The sequence below is a fragment of the Carassius auratus genome, unplaced genomic scaffold (genome assembly GCF_003368295.1).
Source record: "Carassius auratus strain Wakin unplaced genomic scaffold, ASM336829v1 scaf_tig00214898, whole genome shotgun sequence".
NCBI lineage: Eukaryota > Metazoa > Chordata > Actinopteri > Cypriniformes > Cyprinidae > Carassius > Carassius auratus.
The window spans coordinates 13,160-31,730 of NW_020527848.1; the positions used below are offsets into that span (position 1 = coordinate 13,160).

General features: G+C 37.6%; 2 protein-coding genes and 1 non-coding gene across 4 annotated transcripts; 1 reads left to right on the forward strand and 2 right to left on the reverse strand.

Annotated features, from left to right (window-relative positions):
* Window positions 1-987: 987 nt before the first annotated feature.
* Window positions 988-4,473, reverse strand: LOC113093147 (ependymin-like). The gene is made up of 6 exons (XM_026258998.1): window positions 4,320-4,473; window positions 3,405-3,439; window positions 3,064-3,198; window positions 1,751-1,937; window positions 1,364-1,451; window positions 988-1,282 (listed from the first exon to the last, which is right to left on the reverse strand). Exons 1-6 carry the CDS (start codon window positions 4,423-4,425, stop codon window positions 1,168-1,170), a joined length of 666 nt encoding a protein of 221 aa, XP_026114783.1. The 5' UTR covers window positions 4,426-4,473; the 3' UTR covers window positions 988-1,167.
* Window positions 4,474-5,787: 1,314 nt separating this feature from the next.
* Window positions 5,788-14,795, reverse strand: LOC113093145 (alpha-protein kinase 1-like). 2 transcript variants are annotated; one of them, XM_026258995.1, is made up of 14 exons: window positions 14,517-14,795; window positions 14,147-14,249; window positions 13,421-13,575; window positions 13,157-13,355; window positions 13,013-13,072; window positions 12,849-12,935; window positions 12,665-12,741; window positions 12,463-12,558; window positions 12,278-12,382; window positions 10,113-11,652; window positions 9,883-10,030; window positions 8,754-8,916; window positions 8,312-8,498; window positions 5,788-6,399 (listed from the first exon to the last, which is right to left on the reverse strand). In XM_026258995.1, the coding sequence occupies exons 2-14, from the start codon at window positions 14,232-14,234 to the stop codon at window positions 6,221-6,223; spliced, it is 3,084 nt and encodes a 1,027-aa protein (XP_026114780.1). In that variant the 5' UTR covers window positions 14,235-14,249; window positions 14,517-14,795; the 3' UTR covers window positions 5,788-6,220. The 2 variants fall into 2 exon arrangements, with proteins under 2 accessions (XP_026114780.1, XP_026114781.1); XM_026258996.1 differs by having other exon boundaries at window positions 14,147-14,252.
* Window positions 14,796-14,998: 203 nt separating this feature from the next.
* On the forward strand, window positions 14,999-15,089 carry trnar-ucu (transfer RNA arginine (anticodon UCU)). Its single transcript is given in 2 exon segments — window positions 14,999-15,035; window positions 15,054-15,089. It is a non-coding gene; the product is annotated as a tRNA-Arg (tRNA).
* The last annotated feature ends 3,482 nt before the right edge of the window (window positions 15,090-18,571 follow it).

An 18,571-nucleotide genomic window follows, 5' to 3' on the forward strand; every position in this document is an offset into this window, starting at 1 on the left:
TGAGAGAAAAAGTATGGATTTGTTTCCAAAGCTGAAGGCAACTCGAGGCCTGTCGTGACTGTTATTATAGTATTACAACACAGTCTCAGAATTAAAAAGATATAAACTCACAATTCTGACTTTTTTGCCAGTTTATATCTTGCATTTCAGAAAATAAAGTAAAAATTGCAAAACTAAGTTGCGAGAAGTAAAACCTGAATTGTGAGAGAAAGTCCAATGGTTTGTTTTGTGTTTTTTCTGTGACAGAAACAGGTTTCTTGTGCTTCAGAGGAACTCAGCAGGACACGCTTCTGGTTTTCAGACAGATTTACAGAGAAATCATCTTTTCTTTAACAGAGGAAGAGTCTCTCAAAGCTGAACCCGTGTGGACAAGCTTGAGCTGTTAATTAGCTGATCTTTGTTAAACGCTTCGCAGATATCGCTGCGTCCATGCTCTGGTTTTGTAGTTTGTTGTAGTTGTAGTTTGGTTTATTATTTCACATAATGTTTGGTGAAGGAGGCTAACTGTGCTAACGCTGTAGTGAAGAGATCAGCAGTTTGGATGATAACCGTAGGTTTCTCAGTGGAAACAATTGCAAAAAAATTATATTTTGACCTTGACTTTTTACATTTGAATTTAAAAAGAAATGCACATTACCAACATTTGGAAGTCACTTTGGATAAAAGAGGGTCTCAGTTCTCCCTTCCACAAATTAAAGCAGAACCTGACAGACACAAACACTTGATTTTGAGCAGTACCTCACGAAACCGGTCTTAATTTAGCTCTTTAAAGTCTTTAGACATGTTCTGGAAAGCAAGAGAGAAACACTGCTGAAGAACTTCACTGTAGAGTGTGATGAGAAGATATAATAGACATTATCTGTGTTACATCACCTAAATATCTATAGACTGCATTGATGTATTGAGTTCTATTCAATTTATTCCTAAACACATACACATACAGGTGGAAAGGCCAGAAATATGAAAAAAATAGACGTTTCAGTTTTAGTGTTTGAGAAAAAAAAAAAACGTTTATTTCCCTTTTGTAAATGATTAAAGTGCCTTTGACTGTACATACATTAGGTGCACAAATCACAAAGACCAGCAACAGCATTTAAAACAAAGAGCATTGCTTCAGAGCTGTTAAATCATGATAAAGGAGTGTAAGAGTGTGTGAGGCAGGTCAGTTCAGTAAAAGGCGCTGAAGAAGTCGAGCTGCTCCTCTTTAGTGTCTGCATGAGCACAGAAAGGAGGAGGAAAGAACTGCTCCGGGTCCTCGATCCCCGTCACCGCATTGAAATATCTGCAGAAATCAAGACGAGAGCTGTTAATCATCACATCACATCACAACACACAGAGCAGAAGCAGCTCTTATCACACGTACGTGGTGAGGATCCAGCCCGTTTTAGGAGTGTAGTAGAGCGTGGACACCGGGATGCATCCGAACTCTGTGACTGTGGCCAAATATTTACCTGGAATATAAAAAACAAACAATAACCTTGATTTTAACTATGCTCCACACAGCACTGTATATGAGGACTTCTGAACCATTATCCAGCATTAATGCATTGCTCATATTCACAATGCTTTTGACTTTGTGATGTGACGGACTTCACATTAGAAACAATACCCAGAGGGCAACTGATGCACTAAAGCTGGTAAATATACAGATCAAACTGATATGATGTCCATCATATCCATAACGTTGTCTGGTCTCGAAGGCTCGTTCATGAAGTGAGTTTGTGTGAGCTGTGGTTGCGTTGTGGCTCACCTGCGGTTGCAGGGACGTCCCCCGTCCAGGTGTTGACCAGCAGACCCTCACCTGGAGCTGACGAACCTCCCAGAATCACCTGTGACAGCAGCGAGGCGTTGTGGGGAATGTGTGAGGGGTGGAAGGCTGTGTGGAGAGGGTTCTTCTGACACGTGCGGTTCTTATAGTCGATGCTGTAGACCACGGCCTGAGGACGATCACAACACACACACTGATAAATCATAATTATCATAAAACAAAGATAAAAAGTCAAGTTTAAGACAGCCAACAGGGATAAAAAGTCAAAATAATGAAAAAAGGTATAATATTGGATAAGTCAAAAAGACTTTGAAAGCCATCATTATGAGGTGAACACCAAAATGATGAGACCCGAAACTGACAAAAAGTCCATTCTGAGATACAATTACTTGTGTGAGTCAAACTTGAATCTTTGACAAAAAGTCATAATTATTATATTATAAAGTTAAAATTGTGACATAAAATGAAAATTCTGAAATTATTAGCAAATTATGTCAGCTATGAGAAAAAGTCAAAATTATGCGGAAAAAAAAGAATTATGAGATAAAGCTGAAATTATGACTCAAGTCAATTATGAGAGTCATTATTACGCCAAAACAATGAAATGTCAATTATGAGATAAAAGTTGAAAAATTACAAAAAGTCATAACCCTGAGATAAAATCCAAATTATGATAGTCAATTATAAAATAAAAAATTAAAACTATGACATAAAAAGTTATTAGACTATAAAGTCAAAATTATGACATAAAGACAATTATGAGACAAAATTCTAAATCATGAAAAAATGAAATTGTGACAAAAAGTCTGAATTATGAGATAAAAAAGTCAAAATTATAACACACAGTTTTGGCCTTTTAAGTCATAAATTCAACTTTTTGATTTTGATTTGATTGTTAATTATGATTGTGTCATAATTTTGATCTTTTGTCATACTTGAACCTTTTAAAGTCTCTATTTCAGTTGATGTCAGAAGAGATGAGCATCATGAAGAACGAGCACAGTTTCAGTTCACCTAACATCTGCTGAATCTAGTAAAGATTCGTTTGACTCTTAATTGAGTCAGATATTGTCAGATTTCAACATCGACACATTTTCTGAGTAGTTTCTACACTTGTTGCTTCATTCATTGTTTCTATGAATCTGGAACAAACAATGTTTTGACGATGTTTCCTGTATATTAAAGCTGCACTGATGAGGACTTCTCCCTTCTGCTGGGTTTCTGTTCCTGTAAGGCTGACATTTCAGAGGTCATGAGAAATAAAAGCATAGTTTCACGTGGTGTTTGTGCTTCACCTCTCGGAACAGGAACAGCATGTCTGCGTGGAACGATTTACTCTGAACCTGACCGAACTCCCATAATCTGATGCGCTGGCCGATAGCATCGTAACGATATTTGGCCAACACCCAGTCCTGGCCTTCCCGAGCGCTCTGAAACACACACACACACACACACACACACACACTGAAATGTATCAATATACTGTCAAACAACAAGATAAATGACTTCTTTATTCAGCAAGGAAGCATTAAACTGATGAAAAGTGTGAGTGAAGAGATTTCTAATGTGACAGTAGATGTCTGTTTCAGACAGGTCTGATCTTTCTGTTGATCTGTGAGTGTGAAAGGTGTCTCACCACGCTCATACTGCCGGACAGCAGCGCTGGCGTCCCTGAAACACAGAGCACATGATTAATTCATGCAAAACATCATCCACACGCTCACAGTGAGAGCTCAAGAGTGGATCTTCCTGTTGGTTTGCTTTATTAATAGTCAGCTCTGTGTGTCTGGACGTGCACATTGAGTTTTACTGTAAAGAGAGATCAGATAACAGTTTGAGATGTGCTGTGAATGACTCAACATGTTTCCACACTCTTACACAATAATAGTTTTGAAGTATGCATGATTTATAATCTACTCGTAACAGCTGGACTTTAAATATACACTGCAAAAAAGTTTGCTTGTTTTAAAGCACTGAATTTATTTTAATTCTAATTAAAGCACAAAAATGCATTGTGAATAGATATAGTGACCAGCATCTAGTGTTGATCTTATATTAAAAAATAAATAAATAAATTAATAAATAAATAAAATATTAATTACATGAATTTCAAAACTGTCTTAACAAACATCGACAATAATTATTATTAACTAAAGTCATTCATAAAAAAAAAAAAACTTTATAAATAAACCAAACATTAAACATAAAATATTTAAAAAACTTCCAGCTAGTTGCATTTCTCATAAGCTTAAAATACAAACCAATAAGAACTACATATAAATATTTGATAAAACTAATAAACAACATTACATAAACAGCAAAATCACAACTTCTTCAAATTGATCTCCTTCAACACTAGTGCATTAATGATCCTAAAATAACACTTGTGCACAAGAAACACATTCACCCAGCACACATTGTCTGGACATGTATTCTTCGAAGCGTTTGAGCTCTGTGTAAACAGGATTGATGCTAAATCAGTGCAACAGTCGTCCAGTATCTCGGGATTATTATTGTTGTGTAGCAGACAGCAGTAGTTTGTCAGACTTACGGCATCGATGTGGCATCTGTGCGGAGCTTCTTCCAGTCAGAACCAGCACCAGAACCAGAACCAGAGCCCAACACAAGCCCAGCAGAGGCTTCATCATCTTCATCATCTTCACAGCTCAGATGTGTGTGTCCTTCAGCTGCTCTCTCTGCTCTTAAAGCACCTCCAGCACTTCCTCATTCACAGCTCTCTGAGTTCACTCCTGAATCCACTTCTGCTTTTCCTTCAGCTCTCAGGAGAATGTGACGTGTGCATCATGAGAGCCGAAAACAACACACCTGCTGCAGAGATACACCTGAGCACTTGGGATTAATGCACTTCCAATCATTTCTTTCTGTTAGATTTGAGTGTAATGCATGTATACACACACTACTGTTCAAAAGTTTGGGATCAGAACTATTTTTAATGTCTCTTCTGCTCATCAAGGCTACATTTATTTGATGATAAAAATAATAATAATTAAAAAAAAACAGGAATAAATATATAATTTTGTTAAATATTTTTATGATGTAAAATAATGTTTTTCTATTTTAATATACATTACACTGTAATTTATTTCTGTGATGCTCCGCTGTATTTTCAGCATCATTCCTCCAGTCTTCAGCGTCACATGATCTTCAGAAATCTGAATAATATGATGATTTATTATCTAATACGATGACTGTTGTGCTGCTTCAGATTTGTTTATGGAACCTGTGATCCTTTTTTTCTGGGTAATTTGATGAATAAAAAGTTAAAAAGAAGAGCATTTATTTAAAACAGAAATATTTTCTAACAATACACACTTCAGTTCAAAGGTATCGCAGTTTCCAGGAAAATAATTGTCAGCACAACACTGGTAATAAATCATCATATTATTCTGATTTCTGAAGATCATGTGACACTGAAGACTGGAGGAATGATGCTGAAAATACAGCGGAGCATCACAGAAATTATATTTTAAAGGATATTAAAATAGAAACTGCTATTTTATATTGTAATAACTTTGCAAGATTACTGTTTATTATTATTATTATTATTATTTTCAGTACTTTTGATCAATTATTCTATCTGTTTTCTTTTTATTTATTATACTATTTTAAATCCCATGCTACGTGTACTGTGTAAACCTAACTGAGACTTGTTATAGCACTTATATATCATTGCTCTTTTTGTGGTTTTTGATTGCTTCCACTGTCTTCATCTGTAAGTCGCTTTGGATAAAAGCGTCTGCTAAATGAATAAATGTAAATAAATGCAGCCTCGACGAGCAGAAGAGATTTCTTTAAAAAACATTAGTCTTATCCCAAACGTTTGACCAGTCGTGTATATAGTACTTCTGTTCCCTGAAAATACTGATTCATTTACTGGATAAAAAGAGAAGTACAATCCACACAGAATATCATAAAGAAGCTCCTCAGATGCCATCATATCATAAATAAGCACTACAGACATTACAGACATTACAGACAGACTTAAGAGACATAAAAAGTATTTTATTAATTTCCAGGTTTAACAATCACAATTTTCTGATATTTCCATGACAGTCAGAAATATTGTCTCATGTTTCGTCCTCTAAAGTAAACCTGTGTTGTGCATGTCCCTAATAATCAAACAGCAGAGTACAGCGTTTGTTTTGAAGCTCTGGAATGGAGCTGATCTGGTTTCAGTCACATGACATTAATGATGACGATCATGTGACTCTGGCACAATGTGACCCAGATATTTCTGGATTTACAGAAGCCAAAGGTCTTTGTGGTCAGATAATGTATTACTGATAATAGTCAGTTCCTCTTTTCTCATGCAAACATTGTTCTTTCTTCATAGCCTATGTATTTATATAAACTATTCAAGATTTTATAGCAGCACATGTTCTATGAGTGTGAATCCTAGGCCAGTGTTTGACTGTATACAGGGAGTCAGGGTTATCTGATGTGTCTGAGTCCGGCTGCTCCACAGATCTCGTTGCACTCGTCTCCGTGCTGGTGTTTGAGGAAGTTATTGATCCCGTTCTGTTGGAAGTTACTAGACCTGGACTTCAAGAGCGAGTGAATCTGAGGGTCGGTCAGGTACGTCAAGCCCTTCCCATTGGCCGTTATCCATCCTGAGGAGAATATGACAAAAGGAAATATCTCTAGAAACCTTCTTAGTTTCTTTCTCCACTTCAGCAGCACTTACACACACCAAACGTATCAGTTTTACACCTCTCTGTATCCTCAAGGGTTTTACTGAAGGGTTTGTTCATATGTCATCTGCCTGATTATAAACAGCACTTTATTCCCCAAAACTTGGTGACAGTATATTTGATTTATAGAGTAAGTCTGTCACTTTAACAACTTCTTCTTATTGCCCCAGAAATAATGGCGATAAGTGATATTATTGTCATTTTAAAGACACTTTTATGCCAAAGAATATATACAATCATAATGTAAGCATATAATAATGCAGGAAGGCCTACACACTTCCAAATGACAAAATTTTTGAGAATATTTAGGTAATGGAAATTAAGTATCAAAATATTAGATACATAATTAGTAAATGATCACTTTCTAACAAAAAGTGCAAAGTAACAAGCAGTATAAAAGAAAAATGCGCAAATAATTTCCCCATCTACAGATGTTTCTCTCTTCTCTGTAAATGAAGGAGGACACACTATTACTGAAATACAGGATCATTACTCAGCAGTCAGATGCACACAGTTCTGCAAATGAACCTTTCCTATTCGCACTTTTTAGATTTGAGCAAGCACTGACAACACCACGTTATGAACTAGAAACTGCTAAAGACAGGCACAAGTGGAATGGACAAAACAGTTACTTCATTTTTAAGTAAATATAATGGGTGATATACTGCGTCATGTTTTGAGGTCATGTTTATATATTGCACAATAAGTCGATATAGTGATTATTGCGACAGGCCTATTATAGAGTGATTAAAAGAGAAAACCACGATCCGCTCCGGAAAAACCTTTAACCCTCAAGCATCCTTCATAGAGCAGCTCTTAACGAATCCTTCATGAATAAATTTGGGCTCAAACGTCTCAGGTGTGATCCTTAATTATTATTATTTTTTTAAATAAATGTCATACTATCTTCACTTAAGTAAAAACAATCAATTTATGCACTTCTTTTGTTAATTTGTTTTACCTATAAAATTACAAAATTACTTGACTCTCATGTAAAGTATGAGATTACTTTTACTTATTTTTTTACTTCAGTTTAAGTATTCATTCCAGTAAGTTGAAAAGGCTGAAACTTAAAAATGTGGCAAGCTTGGCGATCCCGGAGACATATGTTGGTGTAAAAATAGCAATTAAATGAAATATCAACGGCCACTAGATGGCTATAGAAGGCCTAGCTCTTAAGTTTTAGATTTTTATCACAAATTAAACTTTTTAATAATAATAAATAAACATTTGTGTTGCATGAGACCATACAAAGATACCAAAATATGCTTACAGACAAATCTGACCATGCTACAAGGAAAAGTGGTTGATTCTGGAAATGTATGTAAACTAGTGCACATTTAATTAGATAATGCATAATTTAAACATAACATTTCATAAAGGTTTTATCTCCACTTCAGCAGCACTTACAGACACCAAAACCTAGAGATGTATTCCTCGCTATATTATAAATGTTTTTACTGAGGGGTTTGTTCACATATTGTTTGCATGCCTCTTTATAACATTTTATTCCTAAAAACATGGTGAAAAAAAAAAAATAATTCTCTGGTTTATGGCGTAATAAAAAGAGAAATCCAAAATCCCTTCAGTAAAAACCTTTAAATCGAATATGTAAACAAAATCAACCAGGAATTTTCGACATGGCTTTAGATTCATGTTCTAGAAACATATGCAAACGAGTGCTGATTTAATTAGAAAATTCCTCTAATTGCATACATTTCCGAAAACTTAAAATGTTTGCATGTGATGTTTTTTAGTCAAATTGCCGTGTAAAGTCAATCATGCGTTTATCACGTCAGAATGACTGCTGAACAATGAAACGGTCTCTCACCTTGCAGATCCACCACCACTTCCTGATGACCGGAGAACTCGTAGCTGAAATGACCAAAGGCAATGCCGTATTTAGTGGCGTCATGTTTCTTGTCAGTATCTCTTGCGTTGTTTGTGAGTTTTACAAATGTCCCAGACATGTACGGCTCAGCAGACAAGCAGGTTACAATACGATCCTTCTCCAGAACCTGAAACACACGTGTGAATACAACTACATTAAAGTCTACGCTTTTGTTTTCATGTTGGACATTATAACAAACATTATAAGCCATATCCACAAACAAATTATCCGTATAATATATACAATAATTAGTGATGTTCACTGATTGTTTCACTGATTCACTGTCCAAATACAGAAGTGGGTTTAAGAATACAGGTGTTTTAGACGTACACATGCAGTACTTTGACCAGGCTGATAAAGCAAATAAAGTAGTGGATCTCACCAGCAGCACTTCAGACGGGATGAAGAAGATCTGGGTTGTGACGTTATTATCGTACAGGCATTTATTAAACTCTGTAACGTAGTACTGTGCAGTCATCTGTCTCTCCACGTCATCAAGATGCATGTGGAGCCCTTTAGCTTTCAGGTATTCCTTTCCCACATAGCTGAAGATTGCAGGAGAGCAAGTGTACAAGGCATAACATAATGCACATAGTAATATTCATAACATTTCTGTCTACTATAGTGCAATCATGCATATCATCAGATACAGACAAGAAAGAAGGAAAACTTGTCCCCCCAGCCCTGTTCACTGACTGTAGAATAACAATAAAAAAAAATAAAAAATAAAAAAATAAAAAAAATTAAATGACATGCATCAAACAAGATATTGTATGTGCTCCAAAAACATAGCCAGTCCGTTCTCAGGTGTGCAAAACAAGAAATATCCAGAGATTTAAAGACATTTTAATAAAAAGAAAAAAATGACAAAAGTGAAAAAAAAAACTGTCTTAAAAACAGACGTTTCAGCTCATGCTTTCTTCAGCACTCAGTTGTTTTTAAGACACCTTCCACTTTTTTTTGCACTTTTTTCACCTTATAGATGTTAATTTAAAGTGATTTTTGTGATACGCCTAATTTTATGTCTTTTGGTGTGAGGACTTTTTTGTTTTTGGTTGATTATTTAAAAATGTAACAAAACAAAGAAATATTTTACTTTCACGGTAACTCTGTACTGTAAAATAAAAAAAACAATATTTAATACATATTATACTAATTATTTATTTTGTTCTGTAATATATATATATATATATATATATATATATATATATATATATATATATATATATATATAGTATATATTAATATTAATATTATTTATTTGCTTTAGAACATTTATTTTGGCTAAAAAAGTGTGTCCTAAAATATTCACTTTTGTAAACAACACATTTAGAAACTATTATTATTACAAATGTGGCAAGATAGCTATGTGCTAATTTTTAATCCTCGCAGGCTTCTTAATTGAACATTAAAGAATAGATTGGGAAATAAAATCTGTATAACTATAGAAAAAAGCAATGTTTTAATTCTTCTGACGTAACAGTGAACTGATAAAATGAAAGGAGTTGTACCTGTTGAGCAGTTGTTCCTGGTGTAGGTACAGCACCTGGATGGCTCGCCTCTGTTTGCCCTGGACACCCATCAGCTTCCCAATGTACACGCTGGTTTCAGACCCTATCCAGACGTCAGAGGCCTTCGAGTACTTCAGGACGATGGCATCTGCCAGATTAGATGAGGACATGTGCATCTGTTCAACCGTTCACCTCAGTTTGCAGAAGAAACACCGTGACACATCTCTTACCGTAGGCCTGCTCCAGTTGTCCGGGCTCCAGAGGCTTCAGCGGTTTGTTCGGCAGTCTCTCAACAAGGCAGCGTTGACAAACTCCAGCCAAAAGAGATCTGTAGTCACGCTCAGTCAGGACATCACTTCCCATGATGCACTTCTCGAAGCAGTCCTTGCACACTGGTGCGTTGTCTCCTGTAGACGAGGGTTTGGCGGGCTGACACTTCTCAGGTGTTGAGAGATGCTCAAACCCCAGTTCCTCAAACGGGTCACTCTCGGTGGACGGCAGAGTGGTTTCTTGCCATTCTTGAATCTTGTTTGGGACCTGAAGATGCTGATCCGTCCTTTCTTTCTTGTGTGTTAACTCAAGCCGCTCTACATTAGCGATGGGGCTTAAGGACAGTTTTTGCCATGAAGAGGAGGACGCAGAACTATCGCAGAGGGAAAACGAGGAAGTGCTTCCACCTTTGGTGCAGCCAACCTTAGCATCGTTATTGATTTTGCTGCTATCATGAGAGGGATCTATAACATCCTCCTCGGTTTCTATGCCACTCTGAGACTGTCCTGATACACGTTCCCATGAAGAGCCACTGCTGAAGGAACTGGAAGACGCTCTTGCATCCAGATTGTCTCTCCATCGGATACTTGGCATTTCTGATGGGTTGATCTCAACATCTTCAGTTGTAGCGAGCTCTTGCATGGCTTGACCTTGACATTGGTTTTCTTTATTGTTACTAAAGGTGTTGGGAACGGATGGACTGGTGCTACTTTGATTGCTCGGGTTGATGATGTTTGCTTCTGGACTCCCATTGCTGAAGTCATCAACCAACTCATAAGATCCAGTGCTGCTTTGCTCATCCACAGTATGACAGCTATGATCAACCAAAACCAATGATGATCCATTGCTAGATGGATTCCGCTTGGAGGAAAACAGACTTGAATGATCTGCTCCATGATCCGGGGGTTTCGGGATCTCTGTTGGGAGAACTTCTGTGTCCGTCTGAAACGCTGTTATACATTGTGCATGAGTCGAGCACGAACCACTTCCAACGCCGTTCTCGAACGCCTCACAAACAGACTTGTGGTGCTTTCCAAAAACGTCCAATGCCTTCGCAAAATCACTGAGCGTGAACAAAACAGACCCGAACTCCATCGAACGGTAGCTGTCGGGAATAAAAGAGCGTGGATCGGAATTACGAAACGTTTCTACCTTCAACAGCAACTTAATCTGCTGTATCTTCGCCATGATCTCGGCGCACAAAGTTGAATCTGCTTTAGTGCAGTAGTCAACAAATACAGTCATGGCTTCCCGACAGACGCTCATGGCTGAGATGACCCTCTCGGACGGGCCGGTCATCCATCTGTGAGTCGTGGCTAAGCAGTAAGCAGCTTTGAGGAACGTGTGTAACTCCAGCTTGCTGGTGACGACGTCTCCTGTCGTCTTTGTTAGCAAGCCGATCTCAAAGGCCTCCTTCGCTAAAATGAGATACATCCGCTGATCCTCTGCAGGGCATTTTTTTGAGAAACTGTAAGACAGTAAACAAATGCCTTGGGCGACCTGCAAAAGAGCATCAAGAGGGGGAAATAAAACATAAATACAGTATAATAACAGGGTTTGTCAGTCTACTGAACGATCCTTATTATTTAATGAAGGAATATTGTTTAATTTCCACTTTTTGCCAATTTAGAATCTTAACTTTCTATCTCATAATTATGACTCATTATATCATAATTTTGAGGTTTATCTCATAATCTCCACCCCCAAATTTTTGTTACTTTATCTCATAATTTTTATTTTTATGTCATAAATTTGACTTTGTTGTAACTGTTTATCTCATAGTTTATCTCATAACTTATTAAGTCATAATTCTTTTATCTCAAGTTGATACATTTATATAAGATTTAACTCTGTAGTAAAAAGAGTACAAAACTTTGTCTTAATTTCTGGATTTAGCCAAACTAAATCATATATGAGCAGTTACATTATGTAACCTCTTTTTTTACTGTTTACTTAGGTTTGCACTTTTGCAACCCTGTTACCAAAGACGGGAAATTTTAAGTCACATGACTGCAGTCACTACAGAAAAATGAATGCTTGTAATGCTTTAGAAAAAAGGACAGCAGATGAACTATCTGTGGAAGGAGCCAAAAGGAGATATGATTGTTTATTCTCAAGAACTCACCACGTTGGTCAGAACGTACAGAGATCCGTACTGACTGAACACAACGGCCATTTTAGCCGCTCGCGCCGCGGACAGCAGACGATGGCGACTCTCTCCGAGAAAACTCTGGAAGAGCAGAAAATAGTGTCCAATAACAAGCTCAACACAGGCGAACAACTGCTTTAGGACATATAAGACTGTATTACCAAGTCAATGTGAGACTTCTTCTGAAGTGCAGCGAAGTCTCGGTCATTCATGGAGGTCAGTATGTTTGCCAGGAGCCCGAGAGACGTCCCAATGCCCTGAAAACAACAACACCCAATTCAGATTCAAGACTGCCTTTCACACACTACAACTCCAGATCAAAGGACTGATAGAGGTCGAGTTTCATTGTAAGAGTGTCCAGACCTTTTTATCAGGTTGTGGAAGAGCGTAAAAGCCGATCAGAGACGCCCATATGAGCTCAGCAGCCTCAAGCCACAGACCTGATAAACACAAAACATGCTGCATTATACATTCACAATAAAAGACATGTCTGACCGGATGATCCAAACATATAATCGAGTGTGAAACAAGTGTGTGTCTCTCTCACCGAGCGTCTGCAGCACTTGTCCGCGCACCTGAAGACTGACGGCTTGCACTAGCGTCTGATCGCTGGCCTTCTGATACGTCCACGAGCCTGAATCACAATGAACCAGAAACAGCATGCTGTATTTACACAGCGGAGACAATGAGCTGAAACATGAGTGAAAGTACCTGTCGAAGCATTATTACTGATCAGACTGCTGAGAATGACCTCGGCTTTCTGGAGTTTACCTGCAGCACATCAAACCAAAGAGCTGTGTTATGGTTTAGAGCTGACACACACACACACACACACACACAGCGTGAAGAGCTCACCAGTGTTCAGATAGACTCGAGCCTGTCTGATGATGACCTGAGGGGCGATGGGAACGTCCGGATAACGTTTGTGCAACGCTTTAGCAATCTTCAACAGCACATGAGAGCCGTCCATCCAGTACAGAAGACGGTCGACCAGGAAAACCACTGCGAGCGCCCACTCCGGCTCATCGGCCGCGATGCTGTCTCTGAGAAACACCTGCAATCACAGCATCCTTCAGATCCAGCAGCGCTCGCTTGTGTCACACACGGTCAGATCCTCACCAGTAACTGCGGCAGGTGCTTCCTGATCAGATCCGAAGAGTTCATTTTGTCCTCAGACGTCACGGACTGCTTGTACTGCCATTTCTCCTCGACGAACGGCCACTTTCTGTCTGCGGCCTCCTGGAGAAGCGTGTTCAGATCGTCCGGAAACGACTCTGAGAGTCAGAGGTCAAGAGTTTAACAGGAACACTGGACACTGCATGTCTTTCTCCGCTCACACAATCAAAATCAATGGGGTCCAGTGTTGTTTGGACTTGCATACCGCTTGCATTTTATCATCTAATGCAAACATTCATTTGGATAAAGTGTGTAAATATTTGTTGGGCTGCTGTTATAAATGCTTATTTTGAAGAAGGACGTAAGCTATTTTCTGATTCTAGGCAAGACGGGCTGTAAACACTAAAACTATTTCTGATGCAAACCAGTGAGTTTATGACTTATGATAATACATAAAGATAAAATATGAGAAACAAAGTTAGAGTAGCTATCTGATTTGAATAATACTTAATTTGCACTTAATTTAGGCTCAAAGAAGCACGAGTCAAAGAGACGTGCCAGTGAAAACAATAAAGAGTTGAATTGTAGGGAGAGCAATCACGTTTATTTTCTAAAACCAAAATAAATAAATAATTCATAAATATACGTGTTTATTTTTATATCGTAAGCTTCCGGTTTTTGCAAACAGCAGGGCTACTTTGTATCTAAAGCAAGTCCGTCAGTAATTACCGCGGCGGGGGGTCTGCGTGTCTCTCCTCGGTCCGCTGATCGCGCGTCGCAGACACTCCTGCAGCAGCGCCTCCTGCTGGCCGCTCATGCTTTAATCAGAGATCTGCTGAAGTCAGAGAGACTATTTATTTACACAAAGACAGCGCCAGTGTTTCACAATACTCATGTTTCCAATCAAATATAATACAAATTCGTGACAAATAACTTTAAACGTAAACTGTTCTAAACTGTTTTAAACTTTAAAAAAAAAACAGTACATTACAAATAATGTAAAAACTGTTTTTTTTTTTTTACAAAATATTTTTTTCAACAGTTTCTTTTGACAAAAACAACTCAACGATATGTTTAATAAAAGTGCTAGCGTTTTTACCTTAATTGTGGAGTCTGGGGTGAGCTTTGAGGTTCAGAGTAAAATTCACGACTACAAAACAGGAATACCCACAAGCCCGTCCTCGCTGTTGGAGTAATGCTGGTAGTTCACACCTCTCTGTTAGAGTCGGAGGATCGTTGAAATACAGTAACCTTATTTAAACTTATCATCTAATAAAATGTGTTTGTAAACTTTGCTTATTTGTTTTCTGTGAATGAGTTACAATGATACAATCGGACCCCGTTCATGTTGCGTTCGCTTCCGTGTCACGTCTCCGTCCGTCTCAGCCAATCACAGCGTCGGATGAGTGACACGCCACAACACGAACACAGACACCGAGGAGCTAGAATAGGATGCACAAAACATAAATATTAATAATATAGCAGGTTAATAAACATTTTAAATGACAAACACTAAAAAAAATACTTCAGACGCCGTTTACAGAAGAATAATATGAGTAAAGTTGAAAATAATCAACAGGTGGCTCCGTGGCGCAATGGATAGCGCATTGGACTTCTAGGCGAATCTAGTGAAGTGATTCAAAGGTTGTGGGTTCGAGTCCCACCGGAGTCGCAGTTTTTATTTTTTTTTGAAAAAGTAGGTAATCAACGAAACGAAATACTGCTAATAGTAACTACACTAGTTCATTTATAATATAAATATAATAAAGCGTGGTTGATATCTGTTAGAAAATACATTGCAGATCCCAGCTCAAATGAATCTTCATCCTGAACATTGGTCAAAGAAAACATGACTCTCCATGCAAATAACTCCTTTCTTTGATTTTTTTTTTCAGTACTGACAGGCATCATTAGCCTAACAAATGCATGAGCATGCAAACATGTGTGTTTGCCATAGTTACGACTTTAGTACAGACTCCACTGGTTAATAAATCATCATCTGATCTGTTATACAGTGTTACATGAACCCAGAGCTCATTTGTCACTGTCTGGTTTATATGATATAAATGAACTAAACACATAAAGAGGAGAGTTCAGTCAGGAAAACTCCTGTCAGCATTCACTCATCCTCATACACACAGTAAGATTACATTGATTTGAATGCATTTGTCATCAGTGTGACTAACCTCTGTGCATCGTCTCTCTACTAACAGAAGTGGACTTTAATTACTTAAAAATCAGAAATACACAGCATGCTATAACCTTTCAGTTTCTAGGCTAGCATCTGTCTGCAATCAGCTAAGAGGCTATTTACTTCCACAATGAACTGTTTCAAATGTCACCAATCAATACCCAGAATCCATATAGTGTACAGAAACAAATCCCACCAGAAGATCCTACACATAACCTTCTCCTTCTTATGGCAGAAAAGCTCTTAGATAAATAAAGTAAGTAAATCATGTTCAGTTCTTTAAAAGTGTCCAGGAGTCTCATCTGTATTATTACCTGATGTCCAGCAGGGGTCAGTGTTTCCCTGCAACTGAGAGATCATTTATATTTAATTATGAAGTACGAATTATGTTGGTGAATAATACATTGAGTTAATATTTTGACGTATTATAATAATAATTATTATTATTATAGGTTCATTATATAAATAATAGCCTAGCATTTTAATATGTATAAGGTATGTGTTTCTATGTCTATCAATCAGTCCTCCAGCTCACAGAACATTACAAAGTCAAATATATTAATATTCCCATGATATTAATCATATCATATGATAAAATATAATTTGTTGTTGTTACCACTGTAAATCTATATTAAATTATTATAGCATCCCCTTCAATGCTTTCAGAATCGTTACTTTTTAAAATAATTTTGTTTCTGTCTTTTTCTTAACCGTGTATAATATTTTATCAATAGATCCGTGTATGTGTATAAACAGAATTAATCTGTGTTGGGTGTAAAAGGCCCCCTTGCCACCTCATACATTTATAAGATAATTTTTTTAAATGAAATAAACTACTGTAAAACCTATAACTACTTCATAATTTTTTCAATTCAAACACACATGCATGTCAGCAGCAGCATCAGATCATCTTTTGTGTGTGTGTGTGTGTGTGTGTGTGTGTGTCTTTGAACAGTTTGCTTTGTGCATTCAGTTTAAAGTTAAAGAGCACTCACATAGTTTCCCATGAAAGCACATTATATCTGTCCCATATTACTCTTAATGTACACACTGACTTCATCCTAGGCTGAAAGACTGTATTGTGCATCTCTCAGCACAACGTTTGTCTTTCTGTCAGTATGCTTTATGAGCTAACAGTGATCCTGCTTTCTCTCTCTGTTTGCTCTGTTTTCTAAAACACACTTCAATTCTTGAAGTGAACTTGTATATGAACTCTTGGACTGCTGTCTTGAACTCAGTCTAAATGTTCTCTCTCCTTCCGTGCATTAAATGTGCATTTTCTGATGTAATTACCTTTAACTTTTTAAAGGTAAAATCAATGGCAACGTATTTCAGAAAGTACAAAAAACACATATTTTTATTTGATTGTTTGATTTTTATTTGATTGACAGTTTGGTCATTGGATATTAGCTGTTTTATTTTTGGAAAGTATGAAATGTTTCTAACCTTGTCACCAAAGTTTGCCACACAATCATAAACCAAACCGTATATTCTGCTTGGATATCCATTCATTTGCAGAGACGAGTTTTTCTCCACATTGATCTGATTATTGTTTTGTGTAGTCTCTTTCAGACAGATTTCCCCCAATCAATGGGTAAGAACAAGATGACCTGTGACCTCATGATAGAGATATTACAACAAGACATGGCAGATTTGCATGCACCGAAATTTCCTAAAATTTTAGTTTCATCTGAGAATACAGAATTACAGGCTTGTTTTGAGCCAGTCTTCATAAAGTTTGAATGTATACATTTAGTTAAAGTATGGATTGTTTGTGTAATGTAGAACTAAGTAGTTATACGGAAACAATTATATCTCAGAAATTGCTTGTAAATTGCACAAATAATAATAATAATAATAATAATAATAATAATAATATATTTAAAATTAACCCTCCTATTGCAAATAGTGCTAAAACGTTTGTACTGTTTATACTCAATGCACCCAAGAATAAACTTTAAAGTTAAAGGGAAATTAATCATAATAATAATATTACTACATTAGCTCATTTATAATATAAATATAATAAAACTTGGTCTATATGTGTTAGAAAACATTGCAGATCCCAGTTCAAATTACTGATCATCCATCATGACTCTCCATGCAAATAACTCCTTTCTTTGATTTTTTCAGTATTGACAGACATCAGTAGCTTAACAAATACACAAACATGCAAACATCAGTGTGTTTGTGTGTGTTTGTCATAGTTACTACAGCAGTAAAAACTCCACTGGGTAATAAAACATAATCTGAAGCCAAAGGAATGTGCTGGGCACAGCTTACCAGCAGTGTCCTTCAGTGCTCCTCCCTAAAACAAGATGTCGATCGCTGCATTGGATGGAGATTCGGAGAAAGATTCAGCTGTGCTGCCGCCTCCGGGACAGTGGCAATGCCTGAATCAGATCCAGAGATGACAGCTATGCTTTCCTGGGCTGCCAAGAAGGTATGGCTCAAAGTTGGAGGATTGGTTTCTCGGGGTAGCTTGCTCTGATTCTAAGCGTTGCACATCTGTGATTTTCTTCCGGGAAGTGTATGAGGAGCACACCAGGTTCTGGATTGCACCTTTTACTGCCAGAATCCAGCCTGATAGTTCATCCTCCCTCTCCACCCTCGACAGTGGTGAAGCAAGGGTGTATAAAGGGATCCTCCTGGTGAAGCGGTCATTTCTGATGCTGTTGTGTAGTGTCCTGTATGTCCCAGCTGATTTGGAGATGTTTTGGAGCCTCTCTGGTAGACCTGTTTGCCTTACCAGAGACCTCTCACTGCCAGTTATTGTACTGCCTGTCCAAGGGAACACTTAGCATGGATGCAATGGCACACAGCTGGCTGCGGGGCCTGCACAAGTATAAGTTTCCTCCAGATAGACCTTTTTCCACAGATGATGTGCAAGGTGTAGGAGGACGAGGAGCAGGTCTTGCTTGTGGCGCCGTAGCACAAACTAGTGCTCTTCGCAACAACCGGAA